This window comes from Pogona vitticeps, chromosome 1 (genome assembly GCF_051106095.1).
Source record: "Pogona vitticeps strain Pit_001003342236 chromosome 1, PviZW2.1, whole genome shotgun sequence".
Classification (NCBI taxonomy): domain Eukaryota; kingdom Metazoa; phylum Chordata; class Lepidosauria; order Squamata; family Agamidae; genus Pogona; species Pogona vitticeps.
This window is the reverse complement of record NC_135783.1, coordinates 249180607-249195863: the sequence shown is the minus strand read 5'-3', so window position 1 is coordinate 249195863 and position 15257 is coordinate 249180607. Positions and strand designations below refer to the sequence as shown.

The window sequence follows — 15257 nt, the reverse complement described above, 5'->3', positions numbered from 1 at the left end:
AAACAATTCATTGGCGTTTGTCATCTCTCCTCAGTAAAAATGTAAAGTGTTGCATACATCACAAGACAAACAGAATACGCCCTCAGTGCCTCCACTTTCTGATCTGTGATGACAGCATAGAGCATCCTGATCTTTGCCTGAGGTACTTCCTCTTCTTATCAGTGGAAATAAGCATCTTGCCAGCACTCCCCGGACTCCTTCAGGGTGCTGCAGTTGGAAGGACGAAAAGTACCCAATTAATCACACAGATGGCAGCTCTTTGACTCTCCACCCATAACACCCATTGATGGGAAATACTTGCTTTTTTTTTTTTTGGACTACTATTTCCAGACTCCTCAGTGGCCATGCTAGCTGTGGGATCCTGGGAACTGTAGTCCAATCCCCCCCGAACCTTTCACACACACGGCAGCTAGCCCTATGTGCCCATCCCATGTTGCCACGGCATTCCCCATTCCTCCATCCCCCACTGATGCTCCTTCCCTCAGAACCTCCCAGTTCAAAGGCACTTACTGCAAAATGTCTGCAAAGGCTGTGGGCAGGGTCTTGCACTGGTACCGAATGCCATGTTTGGCACAGAGGGATTTCACCAGAGGAGCAACCTTCCAATAATTGTGCCGAGGCATCGTTGGGAAAAGGCTGGGGACAGAGAGCAAAGGAGGGTGTCAAGGGAAATATGAGCAGTGCCTTGGGTAGGCAAGGAACATCCCATCCCAGCTAAAGACCCCTCGCCCTTTCGCTGTTAACATGATCATAGCCTCTCGTTTCCAGGAATGCCTTTTCCGAACATTTCCACGTTGTATAATGTCTAGAATTCCAGTGTCTCTCTCCCCATATCTTCTACTTACTGATGCTCAATCTGGAAGTTCAGGTGCCCCGTGTACCAGTCATTGAACCAGGACTGATCCACATCACACGTTGCTGCAAGCTAAGGGAGAAAGAGATGTTGCCGTCATTTTCTTTACAGTTGACACAGTACTTAAACACTGTCGCATTGCCAACCATAGTTTCCTCTCTGCTTGACTGCTGTTGCCCCATGCAGGCACTTGGAACTTGCATATATTTGCCAAGGGCAGAGAGGAGCACTGCAGCTGAGCACACAGACAAACATCAGACTCCCCCCTCCCCTTCCAGCAGTGCTGAGCTCTGAAGACTTGAAGAAGCGGAGCAGTTGCCTGAGATTCCACCTGGTACCTTGCGACTTACCAACAATATAGCTGAAACTGACCCCAGTTAATAATGGCAGGCTGCTGCGTAGTCTCTGGCCCTATCTGCACATATTTGGTCAAAGTGCTCCCTGCCAGCTTCTATCTAGCTGTTGCCAAGGCTCACTCACTCAGCTGCAAAGCTGGGCTTGGAAAAACTCCACCTGTGTCATGTATCATATTGGTACCATAGCCCAGAATCGCTGCAGCAGCTGCTAAGTACTGTACGTTTGGCATCCTGGCTCTAGGTTGCCATCCTAACTACATTTTATCATACAGTATTTAAAATCTTTCCGCCTTACACTATTTGCACAATCAGCCAGTCCGGAAGCGCCAATCCTCCCAAGCTTTGCTTGCCATGACATTGTGATCTAACAAGATCTACTCTATGGTCTCAGGTTTTGGCCCCGAGTTTTCAAGGAATGGGATGTTGCTGACTTGGCAAATGTCATCTCAACATCCTTCGCTTCAGCCATTAAGAATGCTCCTTACTCCACTCCGATGGCCTCTTCTGTCTCTCCTGTATGCCCTCTTTGGCCATGAGCACTCCAGGCAAGCTTATCTGATAAACTTCTCTTTGCTCCCTACTTCATCCATCATGTAACCTGCAGATGCCAATTGCGCCACCTTCCTTTGCAAAAAAACAACAATGTGCTGACTCCTAAAGGAATAAAAGGCCTGTGGTTTTCCATATAACAATATACGGGAGCAACTTATTAATAGCATTGCCCAGGTAGCTCTTTGCTAGTATGTGGTCATGAGCCCAAAACCACTTGTGAAAGAACTGATAAGAGGAAATTAAATGAGTGGCTTGGAGTGGAAGAAGATGATACCTCACCTGGGCAGAGACCCAGTCTAAGTTCTGGTCATAATCAATATTCATTGGAATGTGGTTCATCTGTGAGACCCAGAGAAACCAGTTGCTTTCTAGGAACCTGTGGAGGCAAAGAGCAACAATCATCATCCATTGGGAGATGAGCAGATGCACTCCATGGAAAAGTGAAAGGGGCCGTTCTTTTGAAATCTCTAAACAGGAAAAGTTGTGGGTTTTTTTTTTCCAAATTACTTTCTGTCATCTCAAAACTCCGTTATGAATGTGATTGCTGGTGAAAGAAATTGATTTAATTATTTTCATTTGTTTGCCATCTTTCTTCCAATCAGGAGACCTAAGATGGCTCATAAATAATTAAAAAACACAGTAAAACTACAATATATAATACTAAAACAATTAAAATTACAACAGTATCAAAACAATTACTGGAAACTGTTAAAAACGTCTTCACACACACACACCCTGCCTCATATACACATCAAATAATAACTGTATTGAGCAATCAAGATCAAATGTGGCCAATTAGTTGTTAAAAGCCTGTCTGAAAAAGATCATCTTCAACTGTCTCCAGAGGGAGGGGGACAACCTAGACACACACAGAGATATAATCTTCCACCACACCCAAAATACCTCCCAGCCTGTGGACTATTTCGTGTAGTTTTGAGGGGGGGGGGTAGACACAAAGCCAGACTGCTGGGTTTGGATGTTGTACAAAGAACTACATATGGTTTGCTAAATTGCTTCCCCTTGTAGTTGGAGTGCTTGCCTATCAGCGTATTGGCTTATTCATGATAAACCATGATTTCCTTAAATTCTGGCTTACTGTGACGTACACAAGTGTCCACTGTCAACAAATTATAATCTATTGTCCGTTGATTTTCTACAGCTCTTGTAAGCAAGGGTTCCAACATAAGGCAAGGTTCTAATATGATTTCAAAGTCTCTAGGTCAAAAACACTGGCCAGAATCTGACTGGTGTTAGTGTAAGGTTCACATAACTTTTGTTAGTTAATTGTGACTATCTGATAAGGTTCTAGAGTGTGTATCAGTCCCTTGCCTGGTCATACATCCAATTGTGCAAGTTAGAATGCTCCCTGGCACTTCATCAACAAGCTGCAATTAAAAAAGGCAAGTTATGTTTATCTTACACAAAAATCAGTAGGATTCCATCCAAGCACAGCCTGGCCTGTGATGCCTGAGAGAGCTTCTCAGGCAGTTTCTTCAGTACGGACGAGATCATCATCACGATCTTGTTCAGGGTGGTGTGATTACGTAAGTCTTATCTTGCCTAGCTGTCTTAAGTCTTCAGATGTGAAGAAGCCACACGTTACACCCAGAGACACGGTACATCTCATCTCACACTCCCATAATCTATTTTTATCACAGCAGCAGTCACGCAGAAGAATGTTTCACACAACGATTATTACCTGGACAGCCAGTAGTAGGCCATGAAACTCTTAAATCCCATTAAAGGAATGAACATGAGACAGACACGGATATTGTAGGTCACAGTAAGGATGAGTTCCTGCCAAGAAAACAGTATTAAGGCAATAAAAAGAATGGAAGTTTGCTACCTTTCTCAGGTTCATCTCTACTAACTGCACGACAGTGAGGCTGCTTGGCTCGGAGGCATGTTTGCATGCAGGAAACATCATGTTAACAAGAAGAACAGTCACAGTGTCATGAAATGGATCAGTAGCAGTGGCACGACGGCCATGAGACAGATGTTTTAAAAGCTTCAAAATAAACAGACCTCTTATGGATAGAAACAAAATGGCTCAATTCAAAATGATAGGAATTTCTCTCAGAATTTTCCGGGAGTCTCCCAGACTTTGTTTCAAAGGACTGTCAACATATACTGTACAGTACAAGGCCATCTGTCTTTTTGTGTGTTTTCCACACACAGGATTTTTTTTTTTTTGCTTTTTTTCTCCATCCTGTAAAATCACTACCACCACCACCTTTGTCATCATCTTGCAATGACACTGATATACACAGCTACACTATGCTGTTTCATATTAACTCAGGACAGGAAATTCCGGAGGAACAAAACAGTTCAAGGGGCATCTCTTTAACGACTGTGGCCACCTGGAGCAGATGCCAGAGTTCAATTGTTTTGTCTCTGCGGAATCATGGTGACAATTAAAATAATCTTCTTTTCAGAAGAAATAACCACAGAACATAAATGGTGATCTATAAACTGTTTCTCCCATAGGCTACCATGCCACTGATGACTATAAACACTACTGCACAGCTCCCAAACGTGAATTTAGTGGAAGAATGAGGGGGTTCCAGACAGAGAACTCTTAGCACTGTGAGTCATTATTCTTCACTTAAGGGTGGGACTTTCACTGATTGACACCTCTCAGCTAATTACAAAAGTCATTGTTGACCTGGTTAAGTGCTTGCTTTCTCCTCTACTGCCACACCTAACCACCTGAATATCCTGTGGCCCAACTTTGGGCATTCTTTATGTCTTCAGTATTACTATGGAACTCTTTCTTCAGAAGGCTTGCTAAAGATTCTCTTGTTCACGTATTTGTTCACGTAAGGCATGAATGAAAGAATAAGATGCTTCTTTGTTGTGTCCCCAGTGATTTCCTCAGAAGGCTTGCTAAAGATTCTCTTGTTCATGTATTTCTTCAGAAGCAAGATATTTGACTGACACGGCTGGGGTTAAGCTGATGAGGGGATGGGGTGACCTAGACAGCATCATAGGTTAAAAAAACGTTATTCCAGTCCCTGAATATTCACTGTGCTCGAGGTGTCAACAGGGCTGCCCCCTCAGTAGCCCAGTGTAATGTATCTTTCTTCCTTCATATTTGAGTGATTCTTCTAGTTGTCTTATGTAAGGCATGAATGAAAGAATAAGATGTTTCTTTGTTGTGTCCCCAGTGATGGGCTGTGGACACCAATGGTACAATCAGTCTCTTACACACATAGTTTAAGGTCCCTTAGATCGGAAGACAAATTGTGCCAACGTGTTTGCAGTTGCTTACTTACCACCCATTTTCTCCTTGTAATGGAAAAACGAAATATAATCAGCTGCACAAAGACAACAAATGTCATTGGGGCCAGAACTGTTACGAAAAAAGAAAGCAAGAACAATGCAAATCTTGTTAATTTCCTTTAGTTGTAAATGGCTTGAAGTTAAGTCTGAACCAAAAGTATCTGTGAGAGATTTCCCCTCCTCTCCCAAGTTATATTTGCAAATTAATGCTTGCTATTGTATTAAATCTCCCTCCCTCCAGCCATTCATCCTACATACTATTGTCCTAATCCGCTGGAGGTCAAGCAAGACAACAGAAATATCCCTTTTGTGTAGACCTGCTCTCCAAGGTGCAAAAGAACTATGTTGATAATAACGTATGATTTACTTCAGCTGCGTATCTCGTATTTCGATCTGAGTGAATCTTTTTTGTGGGAAGAAAAAGAAATTGACTACATATTCATCACCCTTCAACATATAATTTGACCCAAAGATGATGGAGAAGAAGGATCAAATTTAGCATCCCCTGCCAGAGAACAAAAATACTCACGGACAAAGTATTTGTGCTGGTGTTGGTATGGCATGTATTTCTTTTTCTTCTGTCCAAGCTGGAAATGGAGAGCAAAAGTGTAGTTAGGCTGCAGTTTTTCTTCTTTGCAGTTCAGGACAAAAAGTTAAACATTATTGACCTCCCATGGACAATGACGTGTGAAAGACTTTAAGGAAATGGTAGACGTTAGCAAGCCAAGTGGTTCTCAGCTAAAAAGCCACTGTAGTTGTCCACCAGTGGACAATGAGTAGTGGGATGTAGATTAATATTGATGCTTTTCAGAGAGGAGAACACTATAAATGTTTTGCTTCTTAAGGGAGGAATGCTTTGCAAATTCCTTTGAGAGGGCCCTTGGAACCAGGTACAATGAAAGGGTCTGGAAAATTGCCTATCTTGGTTTTCTGAAGGCAACTTTCCAAGTCCTTCCATTTTGCCTGGCTTTGCAAACCCCTCAGAGCCTGGGATTAAACTGAACAAAGAAAAAGTCAACTCTGTACTACTTTTGAAGATGGTGGTAGTTTGGATGCTGCAGCTACAGGTGTTCTTGGACAGGTGAGGGCACTGTCACTGCTACACCTGGGCTCGTTCCTGACAGTGTGTGCACTGCATGCTTGTAGGGGCATGGATCACTGCTGCTGCTGCTCCATCCTTCTTTTTGGGTGGGAGGGGGCTAAGAGAACACAAGTCCCACCACAGCTGATTCCTTGTTTTCCTTCTATACCAAGGAAGGTAATGATATCATAGCAAGTGGGATAGGGCGGCACTTTGCTTTCTGCCTCAGGAAAGAGTTGGGGAATTCCCAGAAATGAGTGCTTTATGATAAATCACATTCACGTGTATTTTTACATGGACAAACAGACACCACCACCACCATCATCACCACTACCCACAGGTTATTGCAGGAAGAGGATGAAGCAGACTGAGGCATCCTGGAGACAGAGCAAGCCATTCACCTCCAACTACGAGGATGGGTTTCGTTTGGCACCTGTGTTTCCCTTGCTACATGTTTCACCATCCGCAGGCTTCCTGTTGACTCACCTCTAAAGAGAGGGTCTTCCCCAGGCTGAAGAGGAGTGGGTGCATGTTGAGATCAGGATCTTTGCGGAAGCAGTTGGGTTTAGCATGGTGCTGATTGTGCATGTGCTTCCACCAGCTGGGTGGGCCGCCCTGCATAGATTGTTTTTTAATTAAATCTATGTATTTATGGCAAGAATCATGTCACATACCTATTCCTGATACAGCCACTTACTTCTAATGTCTAAACTAAAATCAAAATCATAATTGATAAAAATAACTAAAAAAAGAAGAAACTGCACAAAGGGAGACATTGAGGAACTAGTGGGAGACTATTTTAGCCTCCCTGGATGTTCTGCTGCTGAACTGATTCAGGCTTGGTTTATTTGGATGCATATTCAAACAAAAAAAAAGTCTTAGTACTGGGCTCGTACCTTAAGTATTCCTGCCACAAAGAGGTGAGCCAGTCTGTTCCACTTGGGTTTCTGAAAGACTGAAACATGCCCAAGATCATGCTGAAGGAATCCATACTGGATCTGGAATGGAAGAAGCAACATCCAAAATAAGCTGATGTGTTTTACATCCTCGTGTTAGTTGCATTCATCAGCACTTGGGAAGAACAACCATAGCTTTCCTTATACACTTTGTTACACCAGTAGCAGCTGTCCTACGCTCAGTGCCCGTGTCTCGGTGACCCCCAAACTTTTGAGAATAAAACTGAAACATGGGCACCGTCATCATGAACATGACAGTTCCCACAAAGCTAATAGTATAGGGGACAGTGTGGGATCTCTTTATAATGGCCATGGTCTTAGTTCATGTGGCAATAAGAACACAGCTTTCCTCACAAATATAATGCGTCAAAATCCAGATACTCGTGAATGTAAGAGAAGCATGTATACCAGTATATTTGGGACCACAGAACCCTGCGTTTAACCCACAGGGTGGCGGCCATGTTTAGAGGCTTCAACTTTGGAGAGGATCAGCTTCACTGACCTTTGGTATAAAAGCATTACTTCCAGTTTCACTCTGGCTTTATGGTATGGAAGACCATGGCAACTCCCATTTTCATGTGACTGTCAAGGTTTAAACCTCAGTCATTTTTGTCTTTTTTGACCAACATACATTATAAAGGGTTAAACCGCAGAAGCCTCTGTGCTGCAAGGTCAGAAGACCAAGCAGTCGTAAGATCAAGCTCCCATCGCTTGTCCCAGCTACTGCCAACCTAGGAGTTCGAAAGCATGTAAATGCAGGTAGATAAATAGGGACCACCTCGGTGGGAAGGTAACGGCATTCTGTGTCTAGTCATGCTGGCCACGTGACCACGGAAACTGTCTACGGACAAACGCTGGCTCTATGGCATGGAAACGGGGATGAGCACCGCACCCTTTAAAAAATTCCACCAGCCTCAGTAGGAATAGGTAACCTTCAGGGGTCAGCATGTGCCCAGTCCTGGACCTTGGAGGGCTGCACGTTCTGTCATGATCCCACCCCATCCCCATTTTTTTCCTTAGAAATCTGGATCTGCAGAATGGTCTACAATCTCATGAAATCCAGCAATGCAGCTACATTACCTGTGCAGTGGTGAATGCTGCTACACCCAAAAAGAAGGGTACCCAGGAGTTTCCAAAGTACCAAATGATGAGCCAGGAGGCAACGTCTAGCAGGAAAGCATGCAGAAACATGAAGATAAAGAAGGGAAAACTGGTCTTCAGGAGTCCCATCCTCTTCACTGTGCTATGGAGCTCACGAAAATCATGTATCAGCATTTCCTGTAAGAAGTCACAGCAGTTAAACTTAGTTGTCATTGAACATCTCTCATTCATATCACCTCAGTGCTTTAGATGAGCCCTCGTGCCTATCAACATGTTTCTCACAGTAGCCAACACAGATCCCTATGATAATCATTGAAGTGATACCTGGCAGATCACCTTCTCCCACCCAGGTCTACTCAAATCACCCGACAAAGCCAGCAGGGACGGCTAAGGGGCCTTACGCCAAGAGAGGCCCAGAAAGAAAGAACAAGAAACCAGGCCTTCTCAGCAGTGGCCCCTCCGCTGTGAAATACTATACCAACGGAAATCCGCCTGGCTCCCTCGCTGGGTGTTTTTAAAAGCCATTTAAAAACTTGGCTCTTTAGGCAGGCCTTCCCTCCAGTCAATAAACTGTTTCGTTTCTTTAAGTTCCCATCTTGATAATGTATATATCCACTAGTTGGTTGTTGTATTATTAGGTTTTAGTAACAATATTATTCAATTGTATTTTATCATTTTTTTTGTCAGCCGCCCTGAGTAGACTTTGTCTAGAGGGGTGGGGTATAAATCTAAATACAGTGGTGCCTCTCATTACGATGTTAATTTGTTCCAGCGAAATCGCTGTAGAATGAAAACATTGTAAAGTGATTTTAAAAAGCCCATAGAAACGCATTGAAACCCTTCAATGCATTCCTGTGGGCTCAAAACTCACCATCCAGCGAAGATCCTCCATAGCTTGGCCATTTTCGCTGCCCCTGCAGCGAGGAATCCGTCCCAGAAAACAGCAGGCGCCTATTTTTTTACCTGGTGGCCATTTTGAAACCGCTGATCAGCTGTGCGAAAATCTTCATTTTGCAATAATCGGTTAGCAAAACAGGGAACCGATCATCGCAAAGCGAAACAAGCCCATAGGGAACATCGTTTTGCAAACGCTTTTGCGATCGCAAAATCTTTAACGTTATGCGATTTCATCGTCAAACGAAGCGCTTGTCTTGCGAGGCACCACTGTAAAGTAAAAAGTAAAAAAAAAGAGACTAGGACATGATGCCTTAAGCACGCTCCCAGAGCTGGTCCTCAGCAATTGATCTTCCAGGAGAAAATGGCAACTGGTTCCTCAGGGAGACTTGGAGACAGGAGGATCATGTTTAGACCAATGCGTAAGACAATCAGGTAAGCCCGTATGAAAATTTCTCTAGCTCTGAGGATTGCTTACATTTTTGGTAGGCTCACAACTTGGCTGATCAGGTGCCAGCTCCCCAATTAGCAGCGAACTCATGTATTTTCTTACTAGGGCTTCGTCCTTGTGGAAAGCTGTGAAGGCATCCTGAGGGAAATAGCCAAAGAAAGAGGACATGAGGGGCAGGAAAACCACCGTGCTGATGTAAAGGACAAATCAGATTGGATAATTCCTTTTTAGCAAAAGATGGAATATTTTTCCGTTGACTAGAGGAGAATATGCTTACCTCGCAGAGCTGGTTTGGGGACAACAGCCCCATAATCTCTTATCATTGGGCATGCAGGCTGGGGACGATAGGAGTTTGAATCCAAATGCCTTGAGGGGCTGAGGTTCATTCTCCCTGTTCTGTGAGCAGTGCAGAGCTACATGCTACTATGGTTTTCATACACTGCAATAAATGTTATAACTGTTAAGGAGCTATTTTGCAGAGGACAATACAGTTCGTATCACTTTTCAAGAGTACTGCCATATTTCTCCAGTTGAGAGAAACTGGAGATATTTGGCAGTAGAACTGGGGCAGAAGCCTGTGATACACCCAGCTGCCCTGATGTTGATGAAGTGCTACTGGACCATTTTTCCTTATTAGCCGGGCTTGACTGAGCCTGATGGGAATTGGTGCCCAACAATATCTGGAAGGCCTCAAGTTCCCTACTCCTCCACTGTCATGTGAATTCACTTTCTTGTAATTGACCCGATGGATCCCCTGGCCGTGGAGAAATCAGGAGTTGAGAGGATCCCAAGGAAATGACAATCAAGCTCCAGGTAATTTACAAGGCACAGGTGTACCAGTAGGTTGGAATGAACAACAGCACGACGCACAAGTCAGCACAAGTAGTCCACACTCCCTTTCGGTACAGCTATATTTTTACTGTTAACGTCAAAAAAACCCAACAACCCAATTATAGCTGAATAATACATCACTACTACATTAGGCCTTGAAGAGTGATACAGGCATGTGAACTACTGCCTGTTCAGTGTCCCACCATGATAAGCTCAGATATGCATAACTGAAGTACAAACAAGCTCATTAGCACCATTTGATAAGCACATCTGTTATCTGGTGCTGAAAACCTTCCTTGACCATCCCTTGCTCCATATTTCAGCCATGAGAACACCAAAACAGCTTTGCTTAGCCAAACAAAATGGAAAGCAGACTGTTCCTCTAAATATCGACTCTTAACACCAAACCATTCATTTTGTATCTGAAGTCACAGGAATAGGCCAATGGGATCTGGAGTCACTCATTTCTTGGACACAGAGACTGCAAAAAGCTTGAAGACTGGGGAAGTAGGCAGGCTTTTGCTGATGGCTTTTCCCCCCAAATGGTGGCAGAAAAGATTTATGAAAAATAACTGGGGGGGGGGGAATATGTCAGACTAATATTCTTCAGCATTCATCATTTTGTGCTGATTTTTTTTTTAAAAAAAAACCTACAACCCCTCAATACTGTGGGATCATCTGTGATGCCCTTCATTCTCCAAGGCCTGTTCAACATAGTCAACCTCCACAACAGCTCCTTGTTTACCAAATTATAAGTTTTCTTCCTGGATTAGTCACACAGCTGAGCAAGAGGGCTGTGGGTGGATGTTCACCCATTCTGTATCTCTTTTGCTTTCACAGATTATATACTGATAAAGGATGAGTCAATCAACCTCTTGTGGGGCGCAAAGAGTTTCAGGAGAGGGTGGTTACTATGTCCCTGCCAACTTTTAAAAATGGTATCTGTGCTAGAAAATCTCATTCAGATCTCATTCAGAGTTTGAGAAATCTGCTTTTTCAGTGACCTCTCCCAGAACCCCTTCCCTAGCCAGTATGGCCACTGGGGAATTCTGGAAGCTATAGTCCCCAAAAGTTACCTTCCCAAAGTTTACTGATAAAAGATGCTTTCTTTTTAGATAGATAAATATTTAATATAGTCAAAGACCAATATCCAAATGTACAAATTAAAAAAACTACAAAACATTACATTTTCCTATTTAATAAGTGTATGTGTAAAAGTTAAAATATCCCAACAGAGATGGTAAATACTGCTGGCTCAAATTCCTTTTAAGGATTCCCACTGGTAGCTAGAACTTGTCATTGCGTTGTTAGAACGTTCCCCTGAAAAATGTTAATGGCAGCAGTATTTCCAGCCCAAAGAGCTACATCTTGTTGCAGTGGAATATAGTGGACTGTGTACATTAAGATAAAACACTAATTTTAAGGAAAGTTCTTTTGCAGTTGCAGCTAACATGAGAAATGCAGCAACTGAACAAATGAAGATTCATTTGAAATGAGATGCTGGAGGAGAGCTTTGTGGATATCATGGGCTGCCAGAAAGATGAACAAATGGATCCCAGGTCAAATCAAGCTTGAACTATCCTCTGGAGGCAAAAATGTTGAAACTGAGGCTGTCCTACTCACACCATGAGAAGGCGGAAAAGGTTGAATTCTGGAGAAAAAAAATGGAAGATCAAATACAAAATGGATTAACTACCTAAAGGAAGCCACAAGTTTGAGTTTGCAAGACCTGAGCAGTGCTATTGAGGACAGGACATTTTGGGTATCACTCATCCATAGGGTCACTATAAGTTAGAGATGACTTGATGGTACATATCAATAACAAATTGTATATACAGTAGTTAGTTGCCATTAGAAGGTTATCAAGTTCTACATAGTTATTTGATGCTGGCCAGAATTTTGTTGGCCTAATTTATTCCCTGTAAGGCTGATGATATTAGCAACAACATTTCCACGTTCTGTCCCAAAACTCCTGAGATTCCTGTGTAATCTCCATCAACATGCGGGATCCTTGGGAGCTGTGAGACAGAAGGAGAAAGTCCTTAATATAAACACTACAAGTATTATACTGTACTGCATCTCCCAGATATTTTGCTCCTTAGCAGATCCACCTCAGAAACTTCAAAGGTAAACTGATTCTTTGCTCTTGTGGTCATCCATTTAGCTAAATGTACAGGTGATGAGGAAGGGAAATTTACAACTCCTTGGCTGCAGACCATCCCCAGTGCGATGCAATGTGAGAATGGTTTAGTCTGGAATAGGCAATTAATTAATTAATTTTATTTATTTAAAATATTTTTCACCCCTCCTTTCTCATTGGAAAGGACCCAAGGCAGCTTACAATACTGAAAGACAATATTTAAAGTTGAAAGCAATGAGTATACAACGATGGTTTAACAGCATTAAAAGACAATATTTAAAGCTAAGAGCAATGTATATAAAGAGGCGTCTTACATCATTAAAAGGCAATATGAAGCTAGGAAGAATAAATATACCAATTTTTAAAATGCCCCTCTGAGAAACGGAAAGATCAAAAAATTGATTCAAAAGATCAAAATGGGCCATTAGAACCATTAAAATGCTCCTCTTTTTAGCTATGGATCCATCAGCCTACCTCGAGTTTTGGACTTTGAAGTGGGGCTGTCTGGCTAGCTATGGGAACTGTTATATGAGTTACGGTACTTTCAAATTCATTTCTGCACCAGTGGTCCCACAGCTAGAGAAAGTGGCCAAGGAAACATAAGGACAGTGCAAATTGGCCTTATTTTGTATCTGATGATTTGACCATCCACCCAAACATTGGCAATGCTTCTCCAGGACCTCAGGCAGAAACTTCTTCAGATCTGCTAGCTGAGATCCTTGGAGATAACTGAGAGGATATCAATCAGAGATGAGATTTTACATATGCAGCACACATACTCTGCCCCCTAGTTATGGCATTCTCTACGGCTCCAGCTCACATAGTAAAAATCTCACCGTGGCATCTTGTCCTGCATAGTGGCTGATGACACTCATTCCTCCCGGGTGCCGCCTAAAGAACTGGCTGACATCATAGACTTTCCTGTTAATGACCAGCCATCTCTCTTCTTTGGCATTTCCTTTCCCTGTGCGGAGTCCTATCTCTTCCCATGTGAAAAACTGTCCAATGCCTGAGCCAGGTTCTGGTTCTCCCACAGTAGCACCCGACTGTGGAGGCATTCTCGCTACCAAGAGAGCACCTGGAACTAAGTATTCTCCTGCTATCCAGCCGAATGGAAGGATGAAGTGGCTCTGCCTTTGTCTGCTGCTTTGTGCACCAGGCAGCTGTGTATATATACCTCTTGCACTAAACCACACCACCTGGGTAACGTTCAGTGCTCCAGGTAACATCTTTCAAAATTATCTACCTGTTTTCCACCTTCTCCTCCCAGCTTCCTTTCTGCACAGAGCTGTAGGAGTCAACCTCGTTCATTATCGTCTCACGCATTTCCCCACCAGATCTTGAAACTGGATAAGCCACCATGTTATGCACTCACATGTTTGAAGTGGGTTCCTTGGTTTGTACTAAGTATGATGCAAGAACCATGGCAGGGCTCCCTGCAGAGGCCTGGGATTCACCATCATTGCTTGCATTAGGAACCCGTCCTTTGTAGAAGCATCAGCATCAGCATCAAAAGCAAGGTTATCAGAAGGTCCAAGTAGACAGGAACAAGAGGGGGCAGAACCATGTTGGCAGATCTTCATAACTCATGTTCCCATGGTTTCTATGGATTTTTAGGCAAGGAAGAGCTCCTAAAAGTTACTCACCTAAGTAGATTATCATGTTATAGGAAGAGTTTACAAATATGCCAATTTGTGATTGTGATGGGGTTTGTGTGGTTTTGAGTGCCAAGTCATTTTGCCTGTGTTTTAGTTCGCAAGTAGACAACATCCACACCATAAGCCCAAGAATCATAACATGATCCCCAAATTTGTTTGTTTGTTTGTTTACCCCATCTTTCTCCTTAAAAAGAACCCAAGGCAACTTACATCATTAAAAGACAGTATTTAAAGCTAAAAACAGTAAGTATACAAATACTAAAAGCAAAGCAATGCCAACAACAGATTCAAAGCAGTAAGGCACAACCATCAGTTTAAAAAACCCACTCAGGCAGCCAGTCACTAAGGGGAAGCTTGCCTGGAGAGAAAGGTCTTTGCCTACTTGTGGAAGGAGAGCAAAAATGGGGTCAGCCTGGCCTCCGGTGGGAGGGAGTTCAAAAGTATAGGTGCAGCAACAGAGATACTAGTTGGGTATCTGACGACAAAGTGGTAGAATATACCAGATGGACGGGATATAAATAGAACAAACAAACAAACAAACAAACAAATAAATTCAATAAATTCAATAAATTCAATAAATAAATAAATAAATAAATAAATAAATGAATGAATGAATGAATGAATGAATGAATGAATGAATAAATAAATAAATAAATAAATAAAGAAAGAAAGAAAGAAAGAAAGAAAGAAAGAAAGAAAGAAAGAAAGAAAGAAAGAAAGAAAGAAAGAAAGAAAGAAAGCCTGAGGCTGGGAGTTCAGTTCCAGACTGTGTCTCAGCCTTGGGTAACCTGATCCATCCCAGGGTACCCAAGAAGAAGGGGATGTTCAAACACTTTTGAGTATTCTATACCAAAACAAAATTAGGGAAAGGGTTGACAAAAGTTGGAATCAATTTGATAAAGTGCAATTATTAAATTAATGGTGAGCAAGCTTTTGAGTTCTCCAGAACTCTTCCTCAGTTGAGGTGGTAAAAAAGGGGGGGAACATGAAAGTCCAAAAATTGTGTTGTTGGAACTAATTGTTATAAGTGTATTTCAAATGAATTTATACATGTTATACTACTGTGTTTTTATCCATGTAAGCCGCCCCGAGTAGACATTGT

At 42.6% G+C, this 15257-nt stretch overlaps 1 protein-coding gene across 1 annotated transcript; it reads right to left on the bottom strand.

The window, feature by feature from the left end:
- Positions 1 to 432: 432 nt before the first annotated feature.
- Positions 433 to 13729, bottom strand: LOC110086194 (acyl-CoA (8-3)-desaturase-like). Its single transcript, XM_020806985.3, has 11 exons — positions 13334 to 13729; positions 9554 to 9664; positions 8161 to 8358; positions 7021 to 7122; positions 6611 to 6739; positions 5573 to 5630; positions 5037 to 5113; positions 3461 to 3558; positions 2041 to 2137; positions 846 to 925; positions 433 to 636 (listed from the first exon to the last, which is right to left on the bottom strand). Exons 1-11 carry the CDS (start codon positions 13724 to 13726, stop codon positions 507 to 509), a joined length of 1473 nt encoding a protein of 490 aa, XP_020662644.3. The 5' UTR covers positions 13727 to 13729; the 3' UTR covers positions 433 to 506.
- Positions 13730 to 15257: the final 1528 nt, after the last annotated feature.

Excerpts from the sequence above, each read along its gene's own strand:
- LOC110086194 (XM_020806985.3), bottom strand. The coding sequence starts at position 13,726 with ATGTTACCTGGAGCACTGAACGTTACCCAGGTGGTGTGGTTTAGTGCA. Across the intron at positions 9,665-13,333 it reads ATGCAGGACAAGATGCCACG|GATGCCTTCACAGCTTTCCA; the intron begins GTGAGATTTTTA and ends TATTTCCCTCAG. Across the intron at positions 7,123-8,160 it reads CAGCATTCACCACTGCACAG|ATCCAGTATGGATTCCTTCA; the intron begins GTAATGTAGCTG and ends CTTCCATTCCAG.